General features: G+C 59.7%; 3 protein-coding genes across 3 annotated transcripts; 1 reads left to right on the top strand and 2 right to left on the bottom strand.

Annotated features, from left to right (window-relative positions):
• Window positions 1-9,812: 9,812 nt before the first annotated feature.
• Window positions 9,813-13,394, top strand: PHGDH (phosphoglycerate dehydrogenase). The gene is made up of 12 exons (XM_039556442.1): window positions 9,813-10,067; window positions 10,309-10,460; window positions 10,633-10,698; window positions 10,776-10,830; window positions 10,909-11,007; window positions 11,111-11,243; window positions 11,323-11,471; window positions 11,677-11,829; window positions 11,955-12,087; window positions 12,281-12,405; window positions 12,590-12,818; window positions 13,090-13,394. Exons 1-12 carry the CDS (start codon window positions 9,930-9,932, stop codon window positions 13,245-13,247), a joined length of 1,590 nt encoding a protein of 529 aa, XP_039412376.1. The 5' UTR covers window positions 9,813-9,929; the 3' UTR covers window positions 13,248-13,394.
• A 459-nt stretch (window positions 13,395-13,853) lies between these two features.
• Window positions 13,854-17,369, bottom strand: HMGCS2 (3-hydroxy-3-methylglutaryl-CoA synthase 2). Its single transcript, XM_010409317.3, has 9 exons — window positions 17,176-17,369; window positions 16,485-16,924; window positions 16,088-16,213; window positions 15,632-15,796; window positions 15,393-15,561; window positions 15,137-15,307; window positions 14,512-14,618; window positions 14,283-14,408; window positions 13,854-14,198 (listed from the first exon to the last, which is right to left on the bottom strand). The coding sequence occupies exons 1-9, from the start codon at window positions 17,286-17,288 to the stop codon at window positions 14,092-14,094; spliced, it is 1,524 nt and encodes a 507-aa protein (XP_010407619.1). The 5' UTR covers window positions 17,289-17,369; the 3' UTR covers window positions 13,854-14,091.
• A 962-nt stretch (window positions 17,370-18,331) lies between these two features.
• On the bottom strand, window positions 18,332-21,533 carry REG4 (regenerating family member 4). The gene is made up of 6 exons (XM_039555655.1): window positions 20,076-21,533; window positions 19,275-19,350; window positions 19,066-19,163; window positions 18,847-18,984; window positions 18,662-18,767; window positions 18,332-18,500 (listed from the first exon to the last, which is right to left on the bottom strand). Exons 2-6 carry the CDS (start codon window positions 19,336-19,338, stop codon window positions 18,427-18,429), a joined length of 480 nt encoding a protein of 159 aa, XP_039411589.1. The 5' UTR covers window positions 19,339-19,350; window positions 20,076-21,533; the 3' UTR covers window positions 18,332-18,426.
• Window positions 21,534-22,645: the final 1,112 nt, after the last annotated feature.

Below are 22,645 nucleotides of genomic sequence, written 5' to 3'. Positions count from 1 at the left end.
TAGTTGACATCAAGAAAGGATGAGCTGGGCAAAGGAAGAGGTCCTGTGAGATGAGATTGTCCTGCTTTGGCTCTGAAGAACTGCACAGAACGGAACAAAGTCCTGTGACTAGAACTTTGAAGCACACCATGGCCAAAAAAGTAACTTTCTCCAGATTAAGGGTTATTTAAATAATGAAACACACAATGCTGCACAGGCTAATAAGCTTAATGAAATACCTGCTGCCACATATATGTCTCTATTACTCAACCCTCCACCTAGATCATGCCATATGTAACATAGGAGGAGGGGGATAAGATTGGGCTATACATAAAGAGGGTAGAAATTTCACCTAGTTAGAAGGAAGACCCAAAAATACCTTGGAGACGGGCAATGGGCTACTCTCCTCTCCCTTGTCCCAAGCCAGGGACACCTTGCTTAGGTTTCTGCATGTTACTGTTAATATTACTTGGGTTGACACAAGTGTGTACCATCCTGAGAGGGAACAGAATGGGCCCAAAAATGTTGGAAAAACAACAATAAAACAATTGTTGATGCAGTATTGAGGGCAACTGATCTTGTGTGCAAAAGGAAATCAGAGCACCCTCTCTCCTAAAAAATGGCAGATGTAGAATATACTGCTTTGAAATCAGAAAAGGAGCAACTTAAAATGTATTTGGTCACAGCTGAAAAATAGGGAAAAGCAACTGCAGAAACGTTTAGGGGAAGAGAAGGAGATAAAAATAAAAATTGGAAGAAAAGGTAGATATGATGCTTGTGTGAGCTCCTGATCCCCCTGCCATCATACAGATTAGAAAACTAATCATATTCCCTGAGGAACAGGATGGAGACATATGGGGTGACCCCAATGCCAGAGAAGTGGGGGAAGATGATTCTTTGTCTCCTTCAAATCCCCCTGAGGATGAAGCCAGATGCATTATAGAAACAGAAGAGACAACTGAACCTTGAGGAGGAGTGGGAAATCATACCCGAGAAACAATCCCATTCAATCTGATTCAGTTTGAAAAGTGCTGTGCCCCTAAGCCAGGGTGGACTGAAATTCAGCAGGTGGAATCCTATGAATGCATACATAATGACAGCCCATACATTCTGATTCCAGGTGGGCCTCCTCAACTATTAATGACATTTCTAACAGATAAGGGAACACATATTCCAGTATTAGCACAGCAGGACACTGAAAAACTGGGCAGAGTTGAAATCACTGGAATGAATGGAGCAAGTGCTACGTGCCAAACCACCAAGGCTAATTTATGGCTCCCAGGCGATAAGCACACGTCCTCCCCTCGCTTTGCAGTAAAAGATCACAATGAAAACATTTTTGGTTTCGATGTTCTGAGCAGCCAAATCTGGCAGCTGATGCAGAGCAACTTTTGGTCCTCCCGCTCAACCCTGACCCTAAAAGAAATCCAGATACTACAGTGCATTCACCCCACACGGCACTTACACTCCCTCATTCAAAAGCTACTAATGTACCATGATACAAGTCTCTGCTGCGGCACAAAATTGAACTCCTGAAGTTACAGCTGATTTCAAAACAAGACAAATCAATGCCAAAGCCCACTCCCTATATAATGCACCAATCAATAACTCACCAAACTTTCACCCCATACAATTCACCAGTCTGGCTAATCCAAAAACTGGAATGGAGATGGCAATTAACTGTTGATTACTGATGCATAGACAGGGTGGGACCAGGTTTGGAGAAAAGATGCCAATACTGAGCCTTTAACCACTGCTGTGCCAAACGCGGAGGAACTGGTAACTCAACTTCAGGGAGTGCCCCAGTCATGGATGGCAACCCTGGGTGTAAAAGATATGCTTTTTGTGATTCCACTCCAGGAACACAACAAGGCTTGATTCAGGTTCACCGGGAAGGGAATGTAGCATATTTTTAATAGGCTGCCCCAGGGATATAAACACTCTTCCACTATTGCTCATAAAGCCCTGGCAAAGTCTTAGCCACAGTCTGGCCCCACCAAAGGTTACAGTGTATCAGTAGATCAATGACACCATCATCATCGAATGATCCCAGAATGGCCTGGTTTGGAAGGAATCTTAAAGATCATCTCATTCCAACCCCCATGGGCAGGCACACCTTCCACTAGCCCAGGTTGCTCAGGGCCACATCAAGCCTGACCTTGAACACTTCTGGCAATGGGACATCCACAGCTTCTCTGGGTAACCTGTGCTGGTGTCTCACCACCCTCAGAGTAAAGAATTTTTTCCTACTATCCAATCCAAACCTACCCTCTGTCAGTTTGAAGCCATTCCCCCTTGTCCTGCTCTTGTAAAAGGTCTCCCTCCATCTTTCTTGTGGGCTCCCTTCAGGTACTGGAAGCCCACAATTAGGCCCCCCTGAAGCCTTCTCTTTTCCAGGCTGAACAAACCAAATTGTCTCATAGAGAGAATTCTCTCAAATTCCCTCAGAGAGGTAGGTGCTCCATCCTTCTAATCAGCTTGGTTGGGTAATACCCTATGGTAGTTTTGCCTGCAAGGAAAAATGTGAGCCTTTAGCAGTCCTACATCCCAGCATCAGGGGCCCAAGCAGGAGGTTAAGTTCTTGGGAGTCTATTGGATTAAAAAAGCCACTTCTGTTCTCCTGCAAGCCCTGGAAAAAACAGAACATGGGCAGAACCTACCTAACATAAAGGAGTGACAGCATGTTCTGGGGACTTTAGAATTATTAAGAGAACTGAGGTTGTCCCAACAGCTTGGTCCCATGTACTTGACCAACTCTGTCTATGGGGAATGGGGGTTCAGTTAACATGGTTCCCATTTTAATCTGTATCAAAAGGGGCTGGAAGAGCCAGAGAGAGCACTAGACAGTAGCTGCCACTCTTTCAATGACACTGGAACAAGATATTCCTATCTAGAGAAGGGCTTGCTGTCCCTGGTGGGGAGGTGACACAAACAGAACAGATAAGGAAAGAACAAAGGAAAGGACAGAGTGAGAGTTTGGGGGGGAATACCCAACTGACTGATACCAGGCCATCCTGTGCTGGTTACAATTCTTCAGACTGGGACCGTGGCAATGGTATTAACAACCCAAAAATAACCTTATGCCTGGGAAACAAGTATTACTGCTCAGGGCCACCCTGAGGCGGGGCCAGCCCAGTGCAGTGGCTGCCTGCCAGTTCTGGGGTGAATGAGCAGAGCACCCACTTTCCCAAAGTCCAGCTGCCCGGCCAGCACCCCACACAGCCAGGGTGGCAGCACCATGCCTGGCCATGGGAATGCTAGGCCAGCAGGAGCCCAGGGCTCTGCTGGGCTGAGTGGGGGGTCTGTCCGTGTCCCCCCCCCCCCCGTGCCCAACACTGGGAATTTGTTTGCTGTGAAGGGGAGGTCACTGCAGTGCTGCTGGGGCTGCAAGAGGACAAGAGCCCTTTCATGCTGGCTATGCCAGCCTGGAGCATGGAGCAGAGCTGCCGGCACAGCACAGAACAAGGGGGGCACAGCCCTGGGCCCCCCCCCTCAGCAGGCAGCACTGCCCATCCCCATGTACCTCCAAGCCCTGGCATGAGGGGCACCACGCGGCCCTGACTCAGAGCACTCACTGACTCACAGCATCTCCATGGCATCACACCAGGGCCACTGCAGCCACTTGCCAGCAGCGGCACCCTGGGGTGCCATCAGGGAGAGGGGAGAATGCAGGGCTGGCAGCCAGGGCCAGGGCACATGGGCTACGTGAGAGTGGCTGCTGCCCACGGGGAAAGCATCCTGGGGTAAAGCATCCCAAAAGCACCAGGCACTAGAACCCAGTAACAGCAACTCACCTACTTCTGCTACTGGACTACCTCCAGCGGGGAGACAGATGGACAGAGGGATGGATGGAGGGATGGACGGCAGGCCCCAGCCCCGTGCTCAGCAACAGCCAGTCTGTGTGCCAGTGGCTCCAGGCTGGCAGAGGGGTTGTGGCAAGGGCCAGGCAAGGCCAGGGAGAGTGTGGCAGCTTAGATGACGAGCCGGGCACATCCCAGCTCCCTGCTGACTCGTTGGCACAAATGTCTCAGCGGGGGCGGAGTGCCACCACGGAGGAGGTGGAGCGGGGGCAGCCGTCCTCAAACACGGTGGCTGCCTCAGTGTGTGAGCACAGCACAGAGCGCACGGCACGGCCACCCACCGGCCTGCACACGGGGCACGGCAACAAGGTCTCCATTGAGCACAGCAGGACGGGGGGAGCCGGGGGCTGGCGTTACCCACGCTCCCGGCGAGGCGGCTCCCGGCGCTGCACCGCAGGCGTGGCAGTCGGCACAGCTCCCGAGGCCCAGGAGCCCTGGATAGGTGCCGGGACAAACGGTCTGGCCAGCGGCTCAGCGTGGCATCGGGGGTGGGCAGAGCCAGGGGAAGAGCAGGCAGGATGAAAAGGGGGCTGCGGAGATGGGGCAAGCCAAGCTCCCTGCACCAACACCCTGAAGCCTTCCTTCAGGACCATGCTTGACCCAGCACCTCCCAGTAAACCTCATATACCCAGTGCACCGAGGAGAGCTTAGTGATGGTGCAGGCACCAGCCGAGGATCCTACAGGACCGTACAGCTCCTGCCCTCTCCTCTGGCGCACACACATTGCCCTGACACCCACAGGTCCCCATGGCACAGGGCAACGAACACCAGTGTGCCCTCCGTGCTGGACAAGGGACCAATGTCCCTTTCATGCACACCAGTGACTCCCGAGTTCTCTTGGGCTTGCCTGGTGCAGGGCCCAGAGAGCCGCCAACCCGGGGTCCCAAAGCCCCGTCACCAGCGCCAACCCACGGTACTCCAGCAGCAGGAAGGGGCACCCACGGCCCAAGGGAATGGGGCTTGGGACAGGAGGTGTCCGGCCCTGCACAGCCCCGAGGGAGCACTGATCCCGGCCGCATCCCAGCTGCATCCCGGCGGCACCGATGCCGGGAGGTACCTGGGCCTCAAGCTGCCGCGGCATCACCACAGCCCAGCGCGGGCATACGCAGCCCCCGCGGGTGTCCCGGGCAGAGGCAGCCCTCTGCGTGCCCGGATACACGGACATCCCGACCCGCATCACCCCGGACACGCGCACCCGTGGATGTCACACGCGCGCACGGACACGCTCCTCACCTCCGCCTCGGGGCTCGCATCCTGCTGCCCCGCCGGGCTCCGCCGCACCGGGCCGGGCAGCACCGGGCCACGCACCAGCGGCACCGGGCTGGCCAGCAGCGGGCCGGCCACCGCGGGCACCCGGCCGGGCCGCCGGGTCCCCGCAGGCGCTGCCGAGCCGGCCCAGCGTGCGCCGAGGAGGCGGCTCTGCGGCACCGGCCGGCTCCGCCCGCCTCTGCTTCCCCTCCTCCTCCTCCTCCTCCTTCTCCCTGCCTCCATCCTTCATCCATCCCTGCCTCCCAGCATCCCTCCCTCCCTCCTGACCCCGCATCCATCCATCCATCCATCCATCCATCCATCCATCCATTCATCCATCCTTCCTTCCTTCCATCCATCCTTCCTTCCTTCCTTCCTTCCTTCCTTCCTTCCTTCCTTCCTTCCTTCCTTCCTTCCTTCCTTCCGTTCCTTCCTTCCTTCCTTCCCTTCCTTCCTTCCTTCCTTCCTTCCTTCCTTCCTTCCTTCCTTCCTTCCTTCCTTCCTTCCTTCCTTCCTTCCTTCCTTCCTTCCTTCCGAATTCCTTCCTTCTTCCGAATTCCTTCCTTCCTTCCTTCCTTCCTCCTTCCTTCCTTCCTTCCTTCCTTCCTTCCTTCCTTCCTTCCTTCCTTCCTTCCTTCCTTCCTTCCTTCCTTCTTCCTTCCTTCCTTCCTTCCTTCCTTCCTTCCTTCCTTCCTTCCTTCCTTCCTTCCTTCCTTCCTTCCTTCCTTCCCTTCCCTTCCTTCCTTCCTTCCTTCCTTCCTTCCTTCCTTCCTCCTTCCTTCCTTCCTCTTCCTTCCTTCCTTCCTTCCTTCCTTCCTTCCTTCCTTCCTTCCTTCCTTCCTTCCTTCCTTCCTTCCTTCCTTCCTTCCTTCCTTCCTTCCTTCCTTCCTTCCTTCCTTCCTTCCTTCCTCCTTCCTTCCTTCCTTCCTTCCCTCCTTCCTTCCTCCCTTCCTTCCTTCTTCCCTTCCTCCCTTCCTTCCTTCCTTCCTTCCTTCCTCCCTTCCTCCCTTCCTCCCTTCCTTCCTTCCTTCCTCCCTTCCTCCCTTCCTCCCTTCCTCCCTCCCTCTCTCCCTCCCTCCCTCCCTCCTCCCTCCCTCCCTCCCTTCCTCCCTCCCTTCCTTCCTCCCTCCCTCCCTCCATCCATCCCCCTCTGACCCCCACCTTTCCTTCCCTGCTCCCTCCCTCTGCTCTCTCCCTGATCCTTCTCTCCATCCGCCCTTAATCTCCCCAGCCCCCCCACCCAGCCGCCATCCTGTCCCGGCTGACACAGCCAACCCCCGCCCCAATCCCCACTCCATCCAGTCCCTCTGGACTGAGCCCCAATCCTTCCTCACACTTCAGTCCCCCAGAAACAATCCATGATCCCTTCTTCCAACTTCACAGTCTCCCCAAAAGACACCCAATTAGCCAGGATGCCCCAAGGCACCCTCAACCCTTCATCCTGACACCCCAGTTATGCGCCCAGTCATTGTTGTCATCCCCTTCCTTGGATGCCTCCATCTCAACCTGACACCCCCAATCCCCTTTGCCACCCCAGAGCCCCATGAGTCCCCAGGTGTCGCTCCAGCCCCACAATACCCTCACTTGCTCTCTAATTGTCCATGACTTCCCAGTCCTCCACTGGGACATTCCTATAGCCCTTGATCCCCATAAACCCCCTTGAACACCCACCATCCCAACCAAAGACCCCCAATCTCCCCCACCACTTTCCTCTTCTTCGCCACTCCCCATCCCAACACCATTAACCCCAGTCTCCTTTGATGCCCCTAATTCCTTTCCCTGCTTGACACCCCAGTAGCAGTGCTGCCCCTGACTCCTCCCCCAGCCCCATTCTCCCTGCAGGGACCCTCCTCCCAATTCCCTGTTGCTTGACCCCATTCTCCTCTGTCCTGCACCCCTACAGCCCTTCAACCAGCTGTCCCCATGGTCACCCCACCTGCCACCAAGCAGAGTCTGTCCAGGACCCTTGTGTGGAATGATGATCAAGGAGCCAGGCAAGGGCTAAGGTTTACTCTCCACACCCTCTGTGTTACCTGCGCGGATGGAGAACTGCAGAGTTGGTTGCAAGAAAGGATGAGCTGGCTGAAGGAGGAGGTCCTGTGGTGATGGCATGGTCCTGCTTTGGCTCTGACAAATGGAACAAAGTCATATGACCAGAAATTTGGAGGACACAGTGGCCAAAACGGTCACTTTTGTCTGATTAATGATCATTTAAATATTAAAGTATGCACCCTGCATATGCTAATAAGCGTAATACTACATGGTACCACGTATATAGCTCCATACTCTCCACTTAGGTCATACTCTACTAACATAGGAGTAGGGGGAGAAGTTTGGGCTGGATTATAAGGCAGGTATAAATTTTACCTGGTTAGGAGGAAGACCCAAAAGTACCTTGCAGACTATCAATGGGCTACTCTCCTCTCCCTCCTCCCAAGTGGGGACACCTCCATGGTAAGTTTCTGTGTACAATTGTTATTACCATCACGCTGGTTAACACAACATTATTGTTACTGTTAGAGCTCTATTGCAAGTGGTGCACTTATCAACAGCAATTCTGTATCTGTGTTTCTGCTGCTTTGATAAACTGCACTGTTCATGAATCTGTGATTATGAAGGTTCTTACAGAATGTGACTAAACCTCTGGTGTTGAATTAATAAGCTGCACTATTTGTGAAGCTGCACTCGTGGAATTTCCTACTGAACATGACCAGACCTATAGTGCCAAATTGGTTATAGTCAGAACATAAGCTCAGCTGTCCCCAGCCCTCTGATCTCTGAGGACCGGTTGGAACACAGGTGGGGTTATTTTCTGCCGAATTTCTTACTCTGAACGCAATACCTGGAACAAATGAGGTCAGCAGAGGGGTGCTGTGCCCCCATAACTCCCATACTCCATTCTCGTTGTGACTCATCAGCCACCACGGCCCGAGTCCTCCGGCACCCATCCCGCTGGCCCTGCCAGCTTTGGGTCCCCTCCAGCCTTTGGGTCCCCTCCATCTGGTTCCCTTGGGGGACAAGGAGTGGGGGGACATGCCTGCTGGCACAGCCACCCGCCAGCACTCCCAGTGTCCCAGCAGGCCCCCGGCGGGAGCCGGGGTGCCATGCGGCTGTGCGTCTGGCCACAATCCCCAGGAGAGGGCACCAGCTGGCCGGGAAAAGCGATGCCACAGCGCTGCCACAGGCAGCGATGGCTTGGCCACGCGTGTCCTCCGCACAAGCACACCACAGGCGTGGGAGAGGAGCCACGGAGGCGCTGGGCAAGCCCGGGCGGTGCCGGCACGGGGAGCAGGGCGCCGGGATGGCAGGTCCTGATGTGTCCTCCGGGCCCCTTGAGCAAGGTCCTAATGGCTAAAACAGAGGCCAGGGCCGGCGCCCGGCTGTGCCGAGGGCTGCGGGACAGCGAGCCGCGGGACAGCGAGCCACGTTCCAGCCCCAGCGGGTCCCGCTGGGTGCCCCCAGCCCACGCCACGCGTGAGGCTGTGGAGAGGGAGCCCTGTCGCGGTCCCCGGGTCACAGTTCTCTGCCGAGGGGCCGTTTCGGGACCACTGCAGATTTCACCAGCCGCTGCCCTTGACCGCATCTCTCACCCCGTGCTGGCTGCCCTGGACTTTCCCCGCTCTGGCGTCACGGTTGTTCCCTGGCTGTGGCTGCCGTGTAGCACCGGCTGTAGGTGGTGCCAGGCTGTACACAGCTCCAGGGTGAGTATAGTGCTGGGCTCTCCCACCTCAGCGGCACTGCCTGTGGCGAGGACAGTCATCCCATTCTGTCCGCTGGGATAGGCCCATCACTTGGACTCTGCTTGGTTTAACAGCCTCCAGGACCACCCAGGTCTCACACAGTGCAGTTTGGCTCAGACCTGCTGCCTGGAGCAGAGCCTGGGGAAAGGCCCAATCCCATTAGGACCCTGCCTGGGAGCACTGGGTGCACTCCCAGTGCATGGAAAGTGGTGGAATGAAGGGCCAGACCCTGCTCCCCATGGGCAGGATCTGGGGTGTGTCTGGTCCAGGTGCCCTGTGAAGGTTTGGCCGCATCCACAGGCCGGGCTGTGCCCCCTCACCATCGTGTCTCAGGGCCAGCACTTCTCATGGCGAGGTCACTGGACACAGCCACGTGGCTCTTGCCCCATGGAGGGCGTTTGCTGGGTGGCTCCCATGCACCCCACATCATTGGGAGCCAGTGGCCAGGCCTGGCCTCGTGTCCCAGGCCCCTTATCAGGGGCATTACTCAACAGCGGGCAAAAAGTCGGGGGTAGGCAGGGGCCATGGCTCTGCCTCACTTCTGAGCTGTGGGGTCTGGGGAACCCCCATTCCTGGGCGAGCTGGGGAAGGCATGGCTGGGCTCGCCATGGGCTGGGGTCGGGTTGCTTCCTGCCAGCGGCACCCCCAGCTTTGTGGCTGCCACTGCCGTCCCCCTCCTGCCTTGCTGAGCTGTGATATGCGGGACGGGGAAACTGAGGCACGGACGCGGTGCGCAGGGTCGGGACACGCTCCCCCCGGTTTCGTGGCTCCCCGACCAACGGGGTCCTGGTGGGGCACCCCCTTCCTTTTCTCTGGGGCTGCTGAGGGCCCCGGCCCAGCCCCGGCCCCGCAACCCCCGCCTCCTCCCTCCCTCCTCCCGGGGGCGGGGGGATGAGGGGGGAACCGGGCGGGCTGGGGCGGGGAGGGGAAGGGAAGGAGGTGGGATCATGGGGACGGGACCCAATGAGCCCGAAAAACGTGCACCGCTCGCAGCTCTTTTAGCGCGGCGGAGGGGCAGCAGCAGCCTCTCGGCGGCGTGCGGAGAGAGCCGGCACCCCCGTCCCGTGCCGTCCATCCCCGTCCCGTCGGGCCCGCTCCCGCCATGGCACTGGGCAAGCTGCAGAAAGTGCTGATCAGCGACAGCCTGGACCCCTGCTGCCGGGAGATCCTGCAGGCCGGCGGGCTCCGGGTGCAGGAGAAGCCCGGCCTGAGCAAGGAGGAGCTGCTGCGGGAGATCCGGGTGAGGCAGGGCTGCACCCACGCGTGGGTGGGTGCGTGGGTGGGTGGGCACAGCTGCAGGCCGGCGGTCCCAGGTGGCAGCGGACCCTCTCGGCCGGTCCCCGCCTCCTGTCTGATGCAAGAGCCCGGCCGGTTTCGCACGGCAGATCCCGGACCCCGGCAGTGGCTGTCCCCATCCCGTGACCCAGCCGGGACCACCGGCCCCGGCCCTGGTCCCACTCGTTGTGTCTGTCACCCCTTAGGACTGCGATGGGCTCATCGTCCGCTCGGCCACCAAAGTCACGGCCGAGGTGCTGGAGGCGGCAGAGAGGCTGAAGGTGGTGGGCAGAGCTGGCACTGGCGTGGATAATGTGGACGTAGAGGCAGCCACCAGGAAGGGCGTCCTGGTCATGAAGTAAGAGCAGGAGTGTGGGGACGTCCGTGTCTGTGATCCTGGGGAGGCAGGGGAGGCTTCAATAGGGCGCCCTCCCCACCCATGGCACCTCTGGCACCACCCTGTGTATCTCCATCCTCACGGGGCACAGAGCCCTGTCAGACACACCACTGACACCACTCTCCATCCCCAGCACACCCACTGGGAACAGCCTCAGCGCCGCCGAGCTCACCTGTGGGATGATCCTGTGCCTGGCCAGGTGAGCACAAGGCAGGATGCGGACAGAGGTGTGCCCTACAGCCCCCTGCCCCACACTGACCCCAGCCTCCTTTTTAGGCAGATCCCACAGGCAGCTGCCTCCATGAAGGAGGGCAAGTGGGACCGTAAGAAGGTAGGAGGCAGGTGAAGCACCTCTGGGTGGTGGGTGCCCATGTGGGGTGTGCTCACTCACTCTCCCTGTGCTTCCCAGTACATGGGCATGGAGCTGAATGGGAAGACGCTGGCCGTGCTGGGGCTGGGACGCATCGGCAGGGAGGTGGCCACCCGCATGCAGGCGTTTGGCATGAAGGTAAGAAGATAGGGCAGGGAGGAGTGATGGGGAGCATGGACCTCTCTGACCTGGCCAGAGCCACCATGCCAGGCTGTAAGACCGAGTGCCCGCTCTGCCTCAGACCATAGGCTACGACCCCATTATCACCCCTGATGTCTCAGCCACCTTTGGTGTGGAGCAGCTGCCTCTAGAGCAGATCTGGCCCCGCTGTGACTTCATCACGGTGCACACGCCACTGCTGCCCTCCACCACAGGTATGGAGTGGGCACAATCACAGGGAGGTTTGGGGAGAGCTGGGGCAGCCCCCAGCTGCTCATAGCCCTCCTTCTGCAGGGCTCCTGAATGACAGCACCTTTGCCAAGTGCCGCCGTGGCGTGCAGGTGGTCAACTGTGCCCGCGGTGGCATCGTGGACGAGGGCGCGCTGCTGCGGGCGCTGCAGTCAGGGCAGTGCGGCGGAGCTGCCCTCGATGTCTTCACACAGGTGAGTGGGGCTGTTGGGACCCCCTCAGCATCACCTTAGTTTTGCCCAAACTAGGGCAGGGCAGCCTGGCAAACTCTGTGGGATTGGGATCAGCAACAGCCCTTCTCAGCTTCTTTCCTTGCAAAGGAGATGGGGTAAATCCCCCCTGCTCTGAGCTCCCAGGTGGATGCTGGGAGCTGATGGCAGGATGGAATTGTGTCTGCAGGAGCCCCCAAAGGACCGTGACCTGGTGAACCACCCCAACGTCATCTCCTGCCCACACCTGGGTGCCAGCACTTGGGAGGCACAGAGCCGCTGTGGCAAGGAAATCGCCATGCAGATCGTGGACATGGCCACGGGGAAGGGGCTGACTGGTGTAGTGAGTCCCCCTGCAGCACCTGACCTCTGGGCCTCAGTCCCCCTAGCTGTAACCCATGGGTGCATTGCGAGCAATGCTCCATGTGTGATCCCTGGCAGGCTCTCACTGTTCACTCTCTCCCACAGGTTAATGGGCAGGCTCTCAGCAAGGCTTTTGCACCCCAGACCAAGCCCTGGATCGCCCTGGCCAGGGCCCTGGGCACAGTGCTGCGCACAGTGGGCAAGCAAGTGCAGGGTAGCGTGCAGGTCTGCACCCTAGGTGAGCCTGGGTGTGGGGACCCCCATGGGGAGGCAGGAGAACAAATGGACAGAAAGGTGGTTGATGGTGGGATTGGAGCCCAGGGGTGTGCAGGGATGGATGAGAGGATGGATTGGGTGAGAGGAAGGACCAGCTCCAGGCGGGCCTGACCTTTCTGCTGCTGGCTCATCTATGCCTCCTCCCTGCACCCCAGGGACACCCCTGAAAGAGGCTGGGAGCTACCTGACGCCTGCTGTGGCCGCGGGCATGCTGGCTGGAGGGACACAGGAGGTGACCCTGGTGAATGCCACACTGCTGGCCCAGGAGGCTGGGCTGAAGGTGCGTGGACACCCGGGCTCCGGTGCACTTTCCCCACCAAGCAGCATGAGCCTGGGGGCACCCTACCGGGCTGCTAATGCAGCACTCAGGCTGGATGTTCCCTGGGGTGCCTCCAAGGACATTCCTTCCCCATCCCCAGCCTCACGCAGGACCTGGGCACTGAGTGGCCGCATCTCTCTGGCAGGTCACAACCACCCACAGTGATGTGGCCCCCGAGCCCGACAGCAGCACTGGTCTGGTGCAAGTGTCCCTGCAGGGCACCCCACACCAGGTGACGGGGACGGTGCAGGGCAGCACCCCGGTCCTGCGGCAGATCAATGGGGCCACCTTCAAGCAGCCAGCCCCGCTGTCCAGCCCTCTCCTCCTCTACAGAGCCAAAGCCTCTGATCCCAGTGCTCTGGCCACGCTGACCGGTGAGTCCCTGTGGCAGCCCTGAGCTGTAGGGACAGCCTGGGGAACCCCCATGTCCGACCTAGAGCTGAGCCCCTGCTGCAGCAGATGTTGCCTGGAGAGATGGGGAGTTTGGGCAGGGGGTTGTGTGATATGGAGCAAAGGACTTGGGGTGGGGGAAGAAATGGCATCATGGGCCTCTGAGGGTGTTGGGGTGAGCAGAGGCTCAGCTCCCTGCTGGGTGTTGGGGCAGTGGGGCAGCCTGTGGTCCCTAATTCCTGTCCTCCTCTCCAGGGCTGCTGAGCAAGGCAGGGGCCCAGCTCCTGTCCTACCACAGCTCCAGCTCAGTGGCAGGGGAGCAGTGGAGCATCGTGGGGCTCTCAGCCCCCCTGTCCAACCTCAGCGAGCTGAAGCCATGTGTCACAGAAGTCTTCCAGCTCCACCTGCTGTAGACCCCGACTGCTGACAAGGACTCTCCCCATGGCCGCAGCATCTGGACCCTCCCCCAGCTGAGGAAGCATTGCACATGGCCATCCCTGACACCCACACTGGGTTTGGGGTGGCCCCACATTCAATAAAGGGTCTAGAAGGAGAGAGCATGTGGTGCCTTGTCTGTGCGGTCCTTTGTCCTCAACCCCAAACCCCCTCCCTCCTGCCCCTGCTGCTTCCTGACCCTGCTGCTGTTTGCTGAAGGGTGCAAAGGTCTCTGTGGCTGCCAAGGTCCTGTCTGGCCACCCGTGCTGGGACATGGCCCAGAGAGCAGCACTGCAAGGGGGATGAGCCCTCCCGTGAGTACCTGCGTCACCTGTGCCCTCCTGCCCACAAATTTTGCCATGAGGGTGTGTCAATTTATGACATCATGGGGAAAATGCCATCTTGCCCCCCGAAACTGGAGACTGGGAGGTTGGGGTTTACTTGGCTCCCCCAAAATGTCAGGGCATACTCCCATGTCTAACAGGGTAGGTGACCATGAAATAAAACCTGTAAGTGGCTGCGATCCAGACGATTGTTAAGACGGAGGGACTTGGGGCAGGAGGAGACCACTCAAGACCAGGAGCCAGAGCTGGGCTGCTGCCCCCTCCCATCCACACCTTTATTCCCCTGCACTGCCCAGGTGTTTGCAGAAGATGCCACCCTCTCCAACAGCTCTGGGGCCTGAGTGACTGCTGGCCATTCCCCAGCCATCCAAAGTGAAGTTTCCCACAGAGGCCAGCCCCGGTTGCAGGGATGAACAGGGATGACAATGGGAAAGAGATCATCCCCCTCCGCAGGGCTCACCACTCTGGTGGTCCCACTCTAGATGGGCTTCCTGGCATATTCGCGGCGGTACTTGGAATCCACCCGTGTCAGGTACCAGGTTCCAGGGAAGAGATCTGCCTGGGAGCCGTGGGGAGCGTGGTCAGCTGCAGGGTCAGAGAGGCCAGTGATGCTCAGGGGTGTTGTGGGGTCCCAGCAGGGCAGGGTCACATCCCCCCAACCCCACTCACCCAAGTGATGCGTTTCCTCCCGTTTTTTCATGATCTCTGCGAAGTCCTGTGGGGCCACGCGCTTGCGGGCATCCAGGCGAGCAGGCAGGTCAGCCAGGCTGGAGACCAGCTTGTCCAGGGGTGAGCCTGGCAACGGGCACCCCGCGTGTGAGATGGCACCGCTGGCAGCCCTGGCCCCACAGCCCCACGCTGCCCTCCCTTCCCAGTCCCTCACCCCCCTGGGGCTCACCCGGGGCTGCATCCTGCGAGACGCGGAAGGAGAACATGCTGGCCGCCAGTCCCGAGCCGTAGGAGAAGGCACCGATCCGGGAGCCAGCCAGGTCCCGTGCTGAGCACCTGCAGCGAGAGGTTAGGGAGTTAGAGGAGATTTGGGGTGATGGGGATACAGGGATGTAGGGGTAGTGTAGGGGGCTGCCTCCTTTGCAGGCAGGCTGATCCTTGGGCCTCAGGGACACATTTCAAAGGGAATGTGGCCCTGGAGTGTGGTGGTGCCAGGGAGCCCCAGGACGAGGCTTTTGTTCCCCTCAGAGCCTGTCTGTTCCCATGGCTCCTTTCCCATGGGGTCACTCATTCTACTGGGCACAACAACAGGGGTTTTCATCCTCCTGGTGGTGACAGAAGAGCTTTATGCACTGGCCCAGCTCCAGCAAGTTGGGAAGAAAAGACTGGCGGGGAGATGGCATGGAGCAGGATGCATCCATGCTGGGGGTTGTGTGCAATGAAATCATCAGGTCACTGTTGAGGCAGGGGAGATGAGTGCTGGGAGATGAGTTCTGGCCCTCTATCCAGCCAGGGAGTGCCCTCCCCAAAATGACCTCCTCCCTCTCCCCAAGCCAGCATTTTGGGGGACTCACTGGGACAGGAGGGAGGCCAGGCAGCCATACATGGATGGTGTGTACATGTTGCCATTGCGGGAAGAGAGGAGCAGGGAGGGCTTGGTCTTCTGGTTGAAGATGTCCTGGCTGGCTGCCTGGAATGCCTTCTCCACCTCCTTGCTGCTGTAGGTGTCCTCCAGCTTCACACCGCTACCCAGAGAGAGACCAGCTCAAACCCCAGACCAGCACATCCCTGGCTGGGCTGAGGGATGGGGGACATGGCACAGGGACCCACCGGAAGGACTGCAGCCCCTTGTAGAGGCCAGAAGCTGTGTCAGGGTTGGGGGAGGCCAAGAAGTCGTTCAGCAGCAGCCGCCCCACAGACTTCTGCACCAGCTTGCAGAAGGGCGAGTGGAAGATGATGTACTTGAAGTCATCGAGGGTGAAGGGCCTCTGGATGCCATCTGGGAGGCAACATGGGGCCATCAGTATCCAGGGGGCTGCGATGGGCACCTCGGGGCTGCTGCCACTTACCCTGCTTCCACTGGGTCTCTGCCTTCCGTCGGTACACGCCGTAGCAGCGGTCCAGCGCCCGCAGGTAGCACTGGATGGAGAGCTGCCCATCCACCACCGGGTACTCAGAGGACAGATTTGGCTTGTAGAAGTCGTAGGCGTGCTCCATGTGGGTTCCGCGCAGGCCTGGAGGCACGGGAAGAGCCAGCTGTCAGAGAGCATTGGGACGTCCCAGCCCAGTGGCAAACACCCAGGGGTGGTGTCTGCCATGCCACCCCTGGAATCCAGCAGCCTCCCTGAGTCACTCCATGGTGCCCACAGGGATGTGGCTAGCCAGCACCCTGGAGTACCCAGCAGGGTCTGGCAGAGCCAGCACTTCTGGAGCTGAGCAGCTCTGCCTGGGGCTGGGACGTGGATGTATGGACCCCAGGGACAGCACCCACCAGCTTGCTATCCCCAGGGTCCCATGACACCAACCTCTCTCCAGCACCAGCGGGGCATTGGGTCCCACCAGCATGGCAATGGCTCCGGCACCTCCCGTGGGCCGTGCGTTCCCCGTGGCGTAGACAGCAATGTCCCCACACACCACCACAGCATAGCGACCTGAGGGAGGACAGAGGGACTGGCAGGGCCATCAGTGGGTGGAAGCCTCCATCCCATGGCCCTCATGGAGATGGTGTGTTCCCATCTCCACGCTGCCAGGTGTCACACCAAGACGGGAAAGAAACAGGGGTGATGGAGAGCCTGAAGGGTGCAGTGACTCCCTTTGAAGTGGGAGTAACTCTGGATTTCAGGCCACCTCCTGTCTCCTTCCCCTGTCCCATGGCACCCATCCAGCATCCAGCCCCACGGCATGGTCCCTGCCTGCACTCACCATCCCAGGCACTGGACTCCACCCAGGAGGCTGCGTTGAAGAGCGACGCCGTTCCCCCATAGCAGGCGTTGGTGGTGTCGATGCCCTCCACGTCAGTGTTGCCAGAGTCATGGAAAAGTTGCATGAGGACGGTCTTGACAGCCTTGGACTTGTCGATTACGGTTTCGGTGCCCACCTCCAGGCGGCCGATGGCATCCCAGGAGAGGCGCCCGCGCTCCACCAGCCGCTGCACCACCGTCAGGCACAGGGAGTTGATGTCCTCGTGGGCAGCGCAGAAGCCCATCTGCTTCTGGCCCAGGCCCCGTGTGTACTTGCCGGCCTCCACTCCATCAAACCGCTCCAGCTCCTCCTGATCCACGTACTGGGCAGGGAAGTACACCTCCAGGGCCAGGATGCCCACGTCCTTGGGCCAGGCACCTGTCCCAGCGGCACTGGAGAGGCTGTGGGACAGAGGGAGTGGCAACAATCCCATGGCAGTTTTGGGGACAGAGGGTGGCCCTGGGGAGATGCCACCAGCGAGCAGCCCAGGCTGGGAGCACCCCAAATCCCTGCTAGTTCCCTGTGCCTGGCAGTGCTGCGGGGAAGAGGGAGAGGCTCTGCTTCTTCAGCAAGGTGTAAGAGCTCAGCCAGCTCCCCACCCCTACCCTGGTTATGTCTCCAGCCCCCCCTGGGGATCCATGTGGATGCTCACCATGCCCTCTGCCAAGCCGTGGGATGCTGGGCGCCCCGGGGCGCCGGCTCTGGCCCCGGCGGTGCCCGCCTCGCCCCCCAGCAGCGTGCGGCGCGCCCGACCAAGCGCAACATCTTCGCCCTGGCCACTGCACGGACGAAGGGACGGCCGACCGGACAGATGGACAGCGGGATGAGCCTTGCGTAGTGCTTTTATAAACTGCGTGGGCAGCTCGGCACAGCCCTCTCGGCCTTTATCAGCCTGCCGGACCCTGGCGCTCAAAGGTCACCGAGCGCCAGCCAACACGACAGGGGCAGTGGAGCTTCGGAGGGGGGAGCTTGCGAGATGTCTCCGTCTTGTGCCCCAAAGCCTGGGGACACGGAGCTGAAGCAGCAGACGGGCCGTCCCGCAGCCCCGGCTGCCCTGGGGCAGTGGCAGCTCCGGTGCCAGGCTCACCGGCACAGCCGTGGTCACCGCGCAGTGAGCACGGCGCTGTGTGGCCTCCCCGGCTGCCCCCGCGGTCCTGGGGAGGGAGCAGAGGGCGGCCAGGCTTTGGTGCCGGCACCATCCGTGCTGCCCGGGACGCAGTCCACGTCTGACACGTGCCGCAGCTCTGGCGGGGTAGAACCCCATGAGCTCGGTGGGGGCAGAGCCATCTTCAAAGCCGCAGAGCAAACAGCCACGTGATGCCTGTGGCAACATAACAGTGACACAAAAGAGACCTTTGGTCCCAGTGCTGCTGTCAGCATGGCCGTGGAGCAGTGTTGCAGCCCCCAGATCCCTGTGGAGCTGTCTGCACATGGGAGACCACCAGTCCCCATGCCTGCAGACCCGTCACAGCTCCCCCATCCCCACCCACATCTGTGCTCCAGATCTCCATGGACCATCCCCATCCTGGAGACACTCCTGTCCCCCCACCTGCTCCCCAGGGACACCTGCTGTATTTGGCACCCGAGGGCTGGTATGAGCAAACACGAGTGCACAGCCAGGAGAGCCACTGGCCCCGCAGCTCCTGGGGACTCATCCCCAAACATCTCTGCCAGCACCGGCAGCGCTGAAGCCCCTGGAAGCTGGGAAGCTCAGGGAGCCGTGGCAGAGCCTGTCTCTCTCTCTCGCGGACCAGCCCAGGGCTTTGCACCAGCACCAAGCTCACACAGCACTTGCATGCTTCTTTTTTTATAGATGTATTTATAGGAATTGTGGGGACAGAGACAGAGGTGGCACGGGAGGGACATCGCCGGCGCGGGGTCCTCCACGGGCCAGGGGCAGTGCTCAGTGAAAGGGGTAGAACTTGCAGACGTAGTGATGCTTCCGGGAGCAGTCGGCACTGGACCACGTAGAGAAGCCTGCAGGAGAGACAGGCGGGGTTGGCGGGGGCCACGGCAGGACGGGCACCAGCTGTGCCCACCGCAGCCCTCCAAGGGGATGGGACCTGGAGGAGGAGGGAGGCGGGGGAATGCCGGCCGAGCCCAGGCACTGGAGGTGGATGCACAGACCGGGCACTCACCGCTCTGGTGGGTCAGCACGGCGCATCTCCCCCCTCGGGCACCGTTCCCAGGCATCCCAGTGGCGACACTGTAGTTATTCCCACTTGTCCACTGCCAGGCCTGGCTCTGTGCAGGGAGAGTGGGGTTCAGAGGCATGGCCCTTCTGTCCCCCAGCCCCCCATCACCCCTGCCGCCCACACCTCACCTCTTTACTCTTTTGGAGTCCAATCCATACGGGCTGCGCGCGCTGGTAGTAGGAGATGGCTCTCGCCAGGATGAGTCCCTCGTAGGCGTCCTCCACCCAGGCCAGGTGGGCGCCTTTCTTGACATCCTGGCACTGCCTCTGCGGGGAGAGCTGTCAGTGCCAGGGCTCCTCAGGGAGATGGGGAGGTCCCTGTCCACCTGTGTACCCCGGTGGGCTTACCTCAGCCTCGTCCCAGGTCCGGGGCTCAGAGAAGTACTTGAAGCAGCTTAGCCCATAGTAGGACCAGCCGTCGGGGCAGTAGTTTATGTACCTGCCATCTGTTTGGGGAGAGCAGGGATGAGGGACAGCCAGCATCGCAGCCTGGAGAGGAGCGTGGCTCCCTCCTGGCCCCACTACAGAAGCAGCTGCCCCCGAGCCGTGGCACTCACCGACTCCGTGCAGGAGCCCCACGCAGCCCAGCAGCAGGAGGGCGAGTCTGGCCGCTGCCGCCATCCTCCTTGCTCCCTGTAAAGGCTCGGGAGGGTCACACGAGGTGCTTTGGGGACAGGGGATGCCACCTGTGCCCAGAGAGTGCAAACCTGCCCCGCTGTGGGCTGAGCCTAGCCCCTCTGAGCTGCCTGCAGGAGATTACAGGCTGTGCCTCCCTCTCCGCTCCCTGGCACAGGTCACTGCCCCATGCCCGCACCCCACGGCCCAGGCATGGCTTGGAGTTCCCAGCCCACACTGGCAGCAGATTGTCCTGGCCCCATCAGTCCCAGATTCGGCAGGAGGCATCTGGGAGAGCCAAGCTGCTCTGTGGGGACAAGGGGAGAGTGCTATCGCAGACACGGGTCGGGGGACCCCATCCCTGCTGTGGTGCAGCAGCGGCAATGGCACAGGCGGAGCCGGGGCCGGTGGGGCTGCAGGGACTGCGTGCACGGCGGCGTTTTCACGCCCTGAGCTCGTAGCGCTGCCCAGGCTGGGGAGGCAAATCGGCCGCATCAGCGCAGTTCCCCTTTATCTGGGCTAATCCCTGGACACTGGGGCCGGTTTGCAGACTCAGCTCGTCTTCCCCTCAAAGAAGCAGAGACAAAAGTCAACGCAGGGCTGAAAAATGCATCATCACAGCCTGCCCCATCCAGCGAGGACAGAGCTCAGCTCCCCCGGCAGCTACCAGGGAGAGGGACCAGCTCCTGTTCGCCTGCCAGCCAGCTCTGAGCAGCCCGAGGCCCCAGCTGCCTCTTCCTCACCTGTTGTCCGGAGATGGTGAGGAATAGCGGCTTGTCGCGGGTCACCGGGAGAGGAGAGGAGCTGCCCTTTATAGCCTGGTACTCATCAGCACCTGTGTTTGCCCAACTCAGGTGATTCTCACCATAAAAATGTTACTGCTGACCTCCCTCCATCCCCCCCACTTTGCTGGAAAATCGCCCAGCTCTCCACTCTGTTTGTATTTAACGTATCTCCAGAAACAGACAGGAAGAACCTGTCCTAGTTGGTCAATAAACCCCCTGCAATTATCATTAATTGCTCCCGCGATACAGATATAATCTTCCAGCCCAGAGCAGCCTGGCACCTGGCAGAGATGCCCGCTGGGCCATCCCTGGATTGCCCGGGGGCTGGCGAGGATGAGCCCCGGGGCTGATCCCCCGATCCCGGCCAAAGCATCCCTGCGGCCAGTGGCCGGGCCGTGGGTCCAACCCCCTGGCACTGCCCCTGTCCCCAACCAAGGGATGGCACCCGGCCGGGCCCCGCGCCCTGCCCGGCTCTGCCATGCGTCACTCACACACCGCCCTTGTTTGAACTGCCGGGGGATGTTTGCGAGCAGGATGCGGGACGCCGGGATGTGGGAACAGCCTGCAGCCGGGGGCTGGCGGTGCCATCAGAGCGGGGAGGGTGCCCCAGCCCTCAGGCCCGGCGTGACGCAGGGCTTCGTCACTTCGTGTCCCTCCTGGAGGAAGGGGCAAGTCCCCGCAGCAGCAGCCCCCCACTGCCCCTGCCCCAGGCGGGTCCCTGCAGCCCCGGCCCGGGGAGGCGGCTGCCGGCATGGAGCCACAGAGATGAGCCCCTGGCCCCAGCAGCTGGAGACCTTCGGCAAGGTCTGGCACAGCCTTCTCTGCCATGGTCCTTGCTTCTTGCCCCGGGGTGTCCTCTGCACCTCTGGGAGGCAGCTGGAGTTCTCCACGTTCCTGCTGCCACCACGCTGCTCTGGAGAGTCACTTCGCTGGTTCCTGATGGACCAAAGCGGCTTTGAAAGATCATCCTGCCGCCTGCCCCGTGGCTCCCGCAAAGCTGCCAGCTCCTGCCACTGCCAGCTCCAGCCAATGGCTGGCTCTCCTTCCCCCCAAAACCCTTGGTGCAGGCCAGTGGGGAGGAGAGGAGCTGCCCTTTAGAGCCTGGTGTTCACCAGCACTAGTGTGACCCAGGAGGCAGCAACCTGCAGAAGATCCAGAGCCAGGGCTGAGCCCTGCTTCTCCCCACATGGAGAGCTTGCTGTCAGGCTCAAGCCATGTACACCCCACGGATCTCCCATGGGATCTCCTCTGTGGCAGCATTTGCTGAAACATGTAGCCAGTGAACGCTGCTACACCCACAGGGAGCAGCTCCATGCCGGCATGCAGAGGCAGGTCTGGCTTCTGCCCCGGGGACGGAGGAGGATCAGACCCCTGTCCTTCTGGGATAGAGCTGCTGCTGCTTGCTAGGCACTCTCTGGGATCCAAGGGGTAAAACCTTCTCATGTCGAAACACAGCTGCTGTCTGCTATCACTTCTGAAAGAAACAACACCTGCCACACATCACCTGCCCTGATCAATAGGGGAACCCTGCAAACAGCAACTCCCCAGAAAACAGGACTCCACCCCTGATTTATGAAAAACTGTGAAAAAGTTCCCCAAAAGAGCCTGAGGCTCCTCCACTGCTCCTCAGTTAGATAAGGGATGCCGCAGCTCCCTGCCTGGATGGTTCCATTTGGATGCAACACAGCAAGTTCCCACAAGCCCCTGGCCATCCCAGGCTGGGGAAGAGGCATGAGCAGTCCCGAGCAGACACAGCTTCAAGTCTCAGCCTGAGCACCGGTAAACTCAATGCAGCTGTGCCAGGGGCTTGGCAGAGCTTGCTAAACTTTGGCACAGATGTGCAAGCTGTGGGAGAACATGGATGAATGCCTCGCGGAGGTTTGGACTCACCCAGCTGGCTCTACCAGGAGATAAAGGAGCTGCACTGTTTGAATATTAAACCCTTAAAATACCCCCAGCAGCTTTAGCCCAGCTTGGCATCGTAATTCAATTACTGGCTCCATCCAAATCCATAGTGAGAGCTGGAAAACAGCCACGTGAGCACCAGTGGAGCCCAAGGCTCCAGTGGCACCTCCGTGCTCCCAATACAGCATGGCAGCTACTGACAGTTTGTTTTCTGACTGCTCAAGTCAAACTCGTCAAGCTTGAGGCCAGTACAGAGGAGTGGTGATTCCCTGTTTCAGAGATTGCAAGATCACTCCATGCTCTTAGTCTGGAGAAATGGAGGCTCAGGGGGGACCTTATCACTCTCTTCAACAACCTGAAAGGAGGCTGTAGACAACGGGTGGGGGTTGGTCTCTTCTCCCAGGTAAGAAGCAACAGAATGAGAGGAAATGGGTTCAAGTTGCACCACAGGAGGTTTGGAGAGGATACAAAGGAAAATTTTGTCGATGAAAGGGCAGTCAGGCATTGGATCAGACTGCCCAGAAAGTAGTGGAGTCACCATCCCTGTAATGTTCAAAACCCATCTGTATGTGGCATTTGGGGACATGGTTTAGTGGTGAACACAGCAGCGCCAGGTTAAAGGT

Source organism: Corvus cornix, chromosome 8 (assembly GCF_000738735.6).
Source record: "Corvus cornix cornix isolate S_Up_H32 chromosome 8, ASM73873v5, whole genome shotgun sequence".
Lineage (NCBI taxonomy): Eukaryota > Metazoa > Chordata > Aves > Passeriformes > Corvidae > Corvus > Corvus cornix.
Note: the sequence above shows the minus strand (reverse complement) of the source record. Positions and strands in the feature narration are given on the sequence as shown.

Excerpts from the sequence above, each read along its gene's own strand:
- PHGDH (XM_039556442.1), top strand. The coding sequence starts at position 9,930 with ATGGCACTGGGCAAGCTGCAGAAAGTGCTGATCAGCGACAGCCTGGAC. Across the intron at positions 10,068-10,308 it reads AGCTGCTGCGGGAGATCCGG|GACTGCGATGGGCTCATCGT; the intron begins GTGAGGCAGGGC and ends GTCACCCCTTAG. Across the intron at positions 10,461-10,632 it reads AAGGGCGTCCTGGTCATGAA|CACACCCACTGGGAACAGCC; the intron begins GTAAGAGCAGGA and ends CTCCATCCCCAG.
- HMGCS2 (XM_010409317.3), bottom strand. The coding sequence starts at position 17,288 with ATGTTGCGCTTGGTCGGGCGCGCCGCACGCTGCTGGGGGGCGAGGCGG. Across the intron at positions 16,214-16,484 it reads GGAGTCCAGTGCCTGGGATG|GTCGCTATGCTGTGGTGGTG; the intron begins GTGAGTGCAGGC and ends GTCCTCCCTCAG. Across the intron at positions 14,409-14,511 it reads CTCGCAGGATGCAGCCCCGG|GCTCACCCCTGGACAAGCTG; the intron begins GTGAGCCCCAGG and ends GCCCGTTGCCAG.
- REG4 (XM_039555655.1), bottom strand. The coding sequence starts at position 19,338 with ATGGCGGCAGCGGCCAGACTCGCCCTCCTGCTGCTGGGCTGCGTGGGG. Across the intron at positions 19,164-19,274 it reads GGGGCTCCTGCACGGAGTCG|ATGGCAGGTACATAAACTAC; the intron begins GTGAGTGCCACG and ends CTCCCCAAACAG. Across the intron at positions 18,501-18,661 it reads CGTGCTGACCCACCAGAGCG|GCTTCTCTACGTGGTCCAGT; the intron begins GTGAGTGCCCGG and ends TCTCTCCTGCAG.